Source organism: Pocillopora verrucosa, chromosome 12 (assembly GCF_036669915.1).
Source record: "Pocillopora verrucosa isolate sample1 chromosome 12, ASM3666991v2, whole genome shotgun sequence".
NCBI classification, from domain to species: Eukaryota; Metazoa; Cnidaria; class Anthozoa; order Scleractinia; family Pocilloporidae; genus Pocillopora; species Pocillopora verrucosa.
Window position 1 is genome coordinate 167,843 of NC_089323.1, and position 9,531 is coordinate 177,373.

At 38.5% G+C, this 9,531-nt stretch overlaps 2 protein-coding genes across 2 annotated transcripts; both read left to right on the forward strand.

Annotated features, from left to right (window-relative positions):
* Window positions 1-420: 420 nt before the first annotated feature.
* LOC131778040 (cyclic GMP-AMP phosphodiesterase SMPDL3A) lies at window positions 421-6,873 on the forward strand. Its single transcript, XM_059094427.2, has 7 exons — window positions 421-543; window positions 1,727-2,208; window positions 2,653-2,964; window positions 3,538-3,709; window positions 4,210-4,304; window positions 4,743-4,967; window positions 5,836-6,873. Exons 2-7 carry the CDS (start codon window positions 1,749-1,751, stop codon window positions 6,105-6,107), a joined length of 1,536 nt encoding a protein of 511 aa, XP_058950410.2. The 5' UTR covers window positions 421-543; window positions 1,727-1,748; the 3' UTR covers window positions 6,108-6,873.
* A 1,713-nt stretch (window positions 6,874-8,586) lies between these two features.
* Window positions 8,587-9,516, forward strand: LOC131778004 (olfactory receptor 7A42-like). Its single transcript, XM_059094378.2, has one exon. The coding sequence runs from the start codon at window positions 8,587-8,589 to the stop codon at window positions 9,514-9,516; it is 930 nt and encodes a 309-aa protein (XP_058950361.2).
* The last annotated feature ends 15 nt before the right edge of the window (window positions 9,517-9,531 follow it).

The window sequence follows — 9,531 nt, forward strand, 5'->3', positions numbered from 1 at the left end:
AAAGTTCCTATTACGTGTAACACGTTTTATATGGAGATGAAATTGATTTGAGATTTAAAAACATTTTTTTTCTTCAACATCGTTTCTGTATTTCCTTTTTACAATGTGTAAACACTCTTTATTTGTAAGCAATTTCAAGTGACTGTAATATTGACAGCGTGACTAGTAAAACTATATTTGTCACGCGGTAAATACCTATCAGATATCACTCACCGACACTTTAATAACAAATCTCAGTGACTTATTTTCGGTCAGTCGAATGAATTGTCTTAGAGGATGGTGGAAATGTTTATCTGTACCTCTAACTGGTGAGAATACCACAGTAATTTTAGGCATACACTCGCTAATAGCATAATAATAGTGTTCTTGCGTTACGTTAGCTAATCTGATTAATTCCGTCAGGTAAGTCAAAAGGTTATCGTTAATGATATCAATGACGCTGCAGAGAGCATAGAAAATCATGCAATCATTGCAATCTTTAGCGGAAACGCGCCCAGAACTCGTTAGTTAACGTCGAAGCAGGGTTGATTTGTCTGTTGAAAGGTAAGCTTTCGTACAGTCTCAGTAGTTTGTTTATGTACAACTTGAAGTTGGTAACGAAATGTATAGTATGTTACAACTATATTGCCACTCCAATGGGTTTCTGATCGATTTTGCGTACAATAAGTGGAACGTAGTTTACACACTTTTGGGTTCGATAGTTGACTGGTTTAGCAGAGATTAAGTTTGTAGGACCATTCTGAATTTCTTTCGTTATATGTTCTTCGTATGTTCTCTTGTATGAATTGGAAAGTCGAGGTTTTCTTTCTTGCGATTGTAAGCCTTCTGAACACATTTAAAGGCCCGTTTAAACGGTTTCAACATTTGCTTCAACTTGCATTCAACACTCTGTTGAACCAAATGTTCGGTGCGTTTGAACAGGTCGTCCAGTATTGCTGAAAACGTAAAACATGTTGAAAGCATGTTGAAAGCGTGTTGAATCAAGTTTGAATCGGTTTAAACTTTCATTCAACATCGATTCAACTTTTCCTTTGTTCTCGAAAATGTTGAATGGCCCGTTTAAACGGTTTCAACATTTACCCAACGTCCGTTCAACTTTTGTTGAACGAATGTTTGTCAAATGTTGAAACCGTTTAAACGGGCCTTAACGAATGATCATGTCTCTAGTCACCTATACCTACGACAGGTTCTTAGCAATGAGTAGTGATGTCTTGTTTAAGTTCAGACCCGTTCCGAACAGAAAAGTCTTATTTTCAACAGTGTGTCGCTACCTCTATTGATTATAAAAATTTTTCCGTTCACGTAGCGTTAGGAACGACGGAATTCCACTGCATGTGTGCGAGGATCGCGTTTCCGGAAGGCGTCGCTTTTTCCGCAGACGTTGAATGCACGCACGTTCACCACATAAAAAAGTTTTTACTTTGAGTACTTAAATTAGATTTAGATTACGATGAAATTGAGGGATTTTCTCCTGAACAACCAAATTGTCTTACAGTAAATTTTTCCGGAAGGTACTCCATTGCCCCATAGGAAAGGTTTCAAGGTATGATTTTGACAAGTATCTGTGAGACTTGTTCCGAATGAGACTAAGAGACAGTTAAATTTCATCAGATCAAGGTCCTCTTTCTGTACTTTGTTCCAGCATCCTGCCTTAAAAATTGTTTACAATGTTATTTTTTTTTTGGCATCGAGAGAAATCTAAATGGTATGCTTAAAATGTTTACAGGAGTTTCATGTAGCCAGTTGTCATGGCAGTGAGTTACACTCGGAACATGTCTAATTCCAGTCTCACCAGCATAGAGGCTCGTGATTTGGATGAGCGTAAAAGATGGAAGAAGAAGACAATCAAAGCAAGAATCCTAATTGGAGTTTTAACTGTTATCTGCAGTATACTCATCGTGATATTAATTGTAACCTATGAGAGTGGTCATAAAAATACAGAATGCACACAAAAGCAGAATGGAAAAGCTGTCAATAACAACATTATTAAGTTTGTCCACATTTCGGATATACATTATGATCCTTTTTATGACAAGAATACACCCCAAAGATCTTTTTGCCGACCAGAACTTGCAAATAGTACATCAAATTACACAGCACAATATGGAAGGATTGGCTGTGATTCACCAATTGATCTTGTGGAAAATTCCTTGGATGCCATGCAGAATGTAAGCAAGATTGAGAATGTTAGCTTCATTTTGTTAACAGGTGGGTAACAATGTTAAAAAGAAAAAGATAAAGATAAAAGATAAGAAATAAAGATTTGATTGAGTGTTAATTTTATACATGTCACCAAGAGAATGAGACTATCATTGATATCCCCCAAATATTCCAATCAAAAAATGCGTTTTCTTTACTTTTTTGTTTCTGTGAGATTATGCCAGGATATCTCTATTAAACATAAAAATTATCAAGATGTTAGAGAAAACTTGTTCCAATTATTTTTTGCAGTTTTCTCTTTGGGATGAGAGAATTCTTTTGGCAATTTCCCAGTCTCCCTTTAATCACCTATATTTCTCCCCTCTGTGTGCATAATGGTGCACCCTGTAATGCAATGAAACTTTGAAGTATATCTAGTCTTAGCTATTTAAGTCATCAGTTAAAAATAGTGGATTAATCAAACAAGTCTGGCTCCTTATCTTGTTTATTCAGGTGACTTGTCAGGTCATGGCATGTGGACATCTTATGCTGGTCCACATAAAGTTTTGGATAACATTGCTGAAGTTAGTAACAAAGCACATTCAAGGTTTCCAAATATTCCCATCTTCCCAGTGGTTGGGAATAATGATCTGCCAGGACATTATGTTTTACCAAACTCCAGTGACTGGTATAAAGAGCTTTTGAATTCTTGGGCTCCATTGATTTTGTGCTCCTCATGCCCCAATGACATGACAAAGCCAACTACAAGGACTGTTTTAGAAGAGAGTTTTTTAAAGGGAGGATACTACAATGCCAGCATTGCAGGTGATTTTTTACCTTTGTTTTGTCAAGTGTTATTCACTACTCACCTCTGACCTTTAGCCCCCTAACCTCATGATCCCCCTCTCCCCTCCCCCCCCCCCCCGACCACTTCAACCTTATAATAGACAAGCTGATAATGTCTGGGGTAGGAGATACTTTCTGTAATGGACTAAGGGGAGGTGCTCTGTCCTTGGTCAGATTCCATGGAGTGGTGTTAGTAAAACTAGTTTAATCATAAAGTGTCCATGAAGTGTCTATTTGTTGATCCATAACATTACTTTAAGGGTAAAAGTCTCTTAGATCCTAGCCGAGAACGAAAAAAAAAGAAAAAAAGACATAAGGGTGGAGCCATGAACCCTGGAACAAGGCATAACAATTTGAAAAAAAAATTGTCCTAAGTATTCCCAACCCTTCCTCTGAAGGTAGTACTTAAAGAAGTGGACACCTAGGAATTTGACCTCCCTTCAATTTCAAATATGTTATCAAAATCTTAGTAGAACTAGCTGTTCTCAATCTTATATATAGAGTAGGTGCTAAATGAGATATAATTTTTAGCCCTCATTTGCTTCTTTTAAGGTGGCAAGATTGTGTTATTAGTCTTAAACAGCCTTTACTGGTCTGTAGAAGTGAATCACAATCCAGAAATCCTTCAAAAGGCTGTCCAGCAGTTAACATGGCTGGAAACCCAGTTAGAAATTGCAGCAATGAGAGGAAAAAAGGTGATACTGGTATCTCACATTCCTGCAGGGTATGTTGAGTATTGTACTAGAGCTTTAACTTGTGTTTTTGAGATTGTAAGGTATTGTTTTATGGTATTCAAATATTTAAAGTGTTAGGGAAATTATTCAAAAAAGTATTTCCTCTGTTTTGTGGGAGCCTTTTTTTTTTTTTAACTTCATTGCTAGGTTTCTTCCCATCCCCCCCTCCCCCTCGGGAGAGAGGTGAGAAGCAAAGGGGGAGACCCAATTCTAGATCTGCTACTTACAGGTAATCAAATCCTAAAAGTATTCAGTGAAGTCGCCAATCTCAGCTTTTCTTTTAGCAATCCCTGTGGGGGTTCCTGTGGTTTTCCCGGCAGATATGATGCAATAATCATTGAAATTCGCTTTCAAAGGTTGCGCCGCGCTGTGAAAGGCTACGACGCGTTTCCTTTCATAACGTCAAGCTCTGTTATGCCTCCCTGTGTAACATTTATGTTGTCTTAACTATAAGATTCTTGTCAAATATGTTTGTGTCTATTTTTGTTAGAATTGATACTTACGACGGAAAATCCTACTGGTTCAGTAACTACACAAATACATATGTGAGCCTTGTGGCCAAAAAGTACAGTTACTTAGTGACTGGTAAGTGTTTTATTTCAAGTTTTTAAATTCTTCTCAAAACTAGCCCCATTCTGTTTGTTTTACTTGATAACGAATGATCAAACCCCTATCGCTATCCTTCTTTTTGATTTTCTCTTGTCCCTCTATTGTTTGTATACCCTGGCAAACTGTTATTTCGAGGCAATTTCTCTTCTCGATGCAGCTCTTTTAAGCTAACGTAAGGTTAATCAAATGGAATTGAGATGTGATTATTTGCCCTGCCGAACGCGGTGGTTTAATTGTCAGCGCAGTGACCCCCAGGTCGAGAGGGCGGGGTCATGGCGCTTTTTCGATGTCCTTAGATGGGGCAATTTACTCTCATTGTCCTCCCTTTACACAGTTATAGAAATTAATGCCCTTACGATTTGATATTTTTAGCCTTCCTGAGGCAATAAACATGATTACCTATTCTTTTTTTAGCCCAGTTCTTTGCTCATACACACAAAGACGATTTCCGTCTTCAGCTGTCTATGACAGAAACCGGTGACACTCAGCAAGAAGCACCGAAGTCGTTTGTGCTTCTTGCACCCGCCATATCTCCTGTCTACCATAACAACCCAGCATTTAGAGTAGTGTCGCTAGAAACAGACCAACTTGTCCTGCTGGATTACACACAGTACTACATGGACTTAGTCATGGCTACAGGTGAGGAATACCAATGCAGCCTTTTTCCTTCGGGGGGGGGGGGGGGAGTAGAGGGTTTGCATTTAAGAGCCACAGTAGTATTGTAATCGCTCAAAATTTTCGAATAGAAACAAAAATAGGAACTTCTATGTAGGAAAAATATCTCACTTTTTTAAATACGGAGATTTTAAAGAAGTACCAAGCTGCCTACGCTATACAACAAACGTCTACAGGTATTGCAGTGCTTATGTAGAAAGTCAAGAACGGTCAAGAACTAGTGAGCATTTCTGCCCTTGTGGATCGTAAAAATTGTACACTCGCTTTGGAACGGTGATTTTGGAGTACCACGTTTTAATAATACACACTATAGCTACCATACCATCCGATTTGTTGTGCTGTTCTTAAGGTCAAAACTTACTAAAGATCAAAGAAATTCACCTCCTTTAGCTGATTTTTTTAAAGAAAATTAGAAAAATAAACCTATCAAACTATTTTATCAACGAAGTACTACTGCTGTAAGCTTTGTAGAGAATTGATAAATTTCCCTAATTAATCGACTCGTCTAATCAGTCTCACACTGAGATAGTAACTCTCACCCTCCTTTTTTTTTTACTGTTATTCTTCCTTAGAGAAGAGTGGGAAGACGCCCGCCAGCTGCACGTGTCATTGCGCGAGACGTGAAAAATGGATAAATTTAAGCATGCGAGAGTCCTGTGCGTGCTAACCAAACGTGTACTTCGCGCCCTTTAATTTTTTCGTCTCCCAAGCTATAATGCATGCAACAGTTCTACAAAGATGTGATCTATATACTTCATCAACTGTCAGATTTGTAGAGTAGCTTTTGAAGGATGTGCAGTTACATGTAACTTTTTAACTGGTTTTATTTCAGAATTCTCAAATCCGATTTGGCAACTGGACTACACTTTTAGTCAGAAGTACCCATCAGAAAATAAGTTTCTCGACGCCAACAGAATCTATGAACTGAATGAAGAACTTATAAACCAAACTAGTAACAAGTTCTGGAAGGGATACGTGTTCTCGCGCGAGACAAACTACCAGCCGGTGCCGTATTCAAGATTTCAACTTTTCTGTGGAATGCGGCTTGTTTACAAAGAGGATTTCAACAGATGTATTGAACAGTATAATGTCCCCGGTGGCTAGGGAAATTTAATGATGTTTAAAATGTTAGGGCATTTTTAAGATAATTTATAATTTCATTGCCTTTTCTTTACTTCCCTCTGAAATTGGTAAAGAAAACCTGCGCCATCCTCTGAACAAATCAGATGCAAAATTAATCGCAAGTTGCCCAATCGCGTTTTCCCGCGCTCCGGAAATTGGCTTGATTTTACTTCGAGTTCTCATTGGCTCACTCTCATTTTCGCGCGCTCTGTGAAGTTTGCTTCTTCTTTTTTTTTTTTTTACTCGCTACGCGCTCTTTGTGGCATTCCCCCTTGCCCTGATTGGCCTTTGTGATTATTTTGTCCTTGTTTTAGATGCTCTCTGATGTTGATCAATCCCAGCTTCTTTTAATATTTTCACTCGAGAGAGAGATAGATTATTAGTACTTGTTTTTGGAAATGTTTCTTACTAATATGAGTAAAAAAGACCGCCAGGGAAAGAAGTGACTGTAGTGCTTTTTTTGACTGGAGCTGATCTCAATTCGCAAAGAGAGCACACACTGTTTTTCTTCCTGAACAAAGTTGAGATTTTTTAGTCGTAAATTCCGGGAAACTTCGAAAGACGGATGTCTCTAGTTTACGACTCAGTGTTTGAATTTTAAAAAAAGATACCGTTACGAAATGAAATTAAACTAACTTTGCAAATAAAATGTACATATTCAAATACTAACTTTCTAAGTAGAATTGTGAGATGAAACTTTCCCTTTTAAATTGTCCAGTGAAGGATGTTTTTAATAAATGAGTTAAACTTACCGCAAACAAGCAGGTGTTTTGTAATCTCCGTTCTCTTTGCATTTTTCAATCTGTTTATCACTGTTGCTCTTATCATTCAAACTCCTTCGGTGCACGAGGCAAATGATTGCGTGCACACTCCTAATATCGTACTGATCAGGAAACTGACTTCGTAAACACCTTCAACCCCTGCCCACTTAGGAGTGTCCAAAAAGCAATTTCTCTTTACGAAATCGATATATTGTCGAGCAGAAAAGTAATGAAAAGAAAGAAATAATATCAACTGAGGTATACGGTTGGGTTCAACACCAAATTCTCTAAACTAACATTAAGGATGTATGCCAAGCAGAAGTGAGAATTAATCTTCAGATCTCGGGAGTGAGGAGAAACTGTTTGGGAACTGTCAAAAGAAACAGAAATTAGCGTGTAATTAATGTAAACTAGACTTCTTAGTGAGGTCCTCAATGTCTAGTTACATATTTTCAAACATTCTGGCACCATCGAAGGAAAGGTTGAAGTAACGCCAAATCTAGTAAGCACAGGTTAGAAAAAAAAGTTCTCGAGTGCTATCAACTGCAACTTAAATCAGGCAATTGCAGAATAACATGGAAAAGTTTGATTGATATGTGACATTACATTTCAAACAAATCTCTATATGAAAATCGCCGCCCACTTGAAAACACAATCTGATTCTCCCGACTTGGAATCAAATTTCCCCCCAAAAAATATTACGCACTAACTACGTGTGTTGGTTAAACGTTTTATTCGTTCAACGATGAGCTGTATTAATAGCTTTTCCGATTTTTTAATCTGCCGGTTTTCTTTTTCTATATTAATTAAAAATAAAACTAGTTTAGGTAAAATGTGCTACGCCAAAAAAAAAAAAAAAATCGGAAAAGCTCGGGGAAAGCACCTATTTACCTTTTTTCATAACTTAAATTCAGTGGGGTCCTTTTTTTTTTAATTAAACTGCGGTGTTTATTAAATGGTATTTAAAACTCTGTGTTGGATCAAATTCCAACCGGCGCAAAAGTTTCCCTGAAATCAGGATTTATTTCAATTCAGACAGCCAATATTGTGTGCTTTTCGGCGACTTTCAGAAAATACAGCGTCAGATTTATATTGGCCACGGATACAAACTTTTCATATTAAAACGAGTTATTATCGGCAGTCATCAATGTGGCCTCTTGAATTCGATGAGTCTCCATTGGTTGACAATGAAGACAGGATTCAACCAACGATACTGAAATGGAGATCACAGGGAACCGAATTCTGTAAAGTGCGCACGAAAAATCAGGAACACTCTTAACAAGCGCGTAAATAAGAGCGAGAAAAGAAAACACTACTGTCATTTGCCGAAACCAGAAGGCATTATCAAGCATTGCAAGTGTACTTTTATCCTGATCGAAAAGTCGAGGTAAGTTTTATATTTGACTTGGTTTTCACTGCAGAGATCGAATAGCGATTCCAGTCAAAGACAGACGAGACTTGATTTTATAGTGTGAAAAAGGTTTCGCGGCGATATATTTTCTAATCATGGGAAGGGCCGGACAGGAAAAAATTTAGCTCGAGGTCATAACGTACAGACCGAGCACAGAAAAGTCAAGTAATCTTTCCGTTTTTCCCAATAAAAGCGTTAAAAGGCCTGCATGTGTCATATTATAAAATTTGTTACATAATGCAATCAACTATCATTATTGTTACATTTTCTGTCAGTTGATAAACTCAATATGTGGTTCTGGGTGTTTGGATGGTTCCTTGTTCTGACATCAGCGATTGGCAATGGACTCGTAATTTATCTCGTCATCACGAAACCTCGCCTCCATACCCCTGGTAATAATTTCATCGTATCGCTGGCCGTTGCCGATCTCTGCGCATCTCTAGCGTTCTTTCCACCCCAGTTTTGCGCTAAATTCATCTACACTATTGACCTCAGCCATGCAGGTCTCTTTTTCAAAGTCAGTTTCGCCTTCCTGTACTGTTCCAACACAAATCTTTTTGCTATGGCACTCGATCGCTTTCTTGCTATTGCAACGCCTTTTCGGCACATCTATTTACTCACGGAGAAAACTACCTGGTCCGTGATCGTTGCGGCTTGGATTTCCCCGTTTTTGCTCTTCTTCTTTCCTGCCATCTTCACTCACAACAACAATCCAAAGTACACCATGCTCGTGGAAATCTCCCGAATTATTATCTTCCAAATCCTGCCCTTTGTTTTCTTTGTCGCTGCGACGTTCCATCTACTTCACGTCGCCCAGAAGGTCAACAGCCAGATTGGTATAATGACCACTCAGGTCCTGTACAACCATGCCACGGGTGCAGTCAACAACAGGCCACCTGCCCTGTCCAATGTACACTTCAGGGGTTCGACTGCTTTGATTATCATGGTGATGACCGCCTATAATGTCACATACATCGGCTGGAATTATCACTGTCTATGCCATCTCATCGGTGTTTGTCAGTCTACCAAGACGCTGAATCACATAGTTTCTATTGCACTGATCGCCAACACTGCTGTCAATCCAGTCCTCTACTCTTTTCTTAAGAAGGACATTCAGAGGGAATTTTCTAGGTTGTTCTCAGGGAAGGTGCTGAATCCCACTGAAATCGTTGGAAAGAGGTACAAGTCTTCTAGACCAACCACAATCACAGGAAGGTAATCAACCAGGGCAATC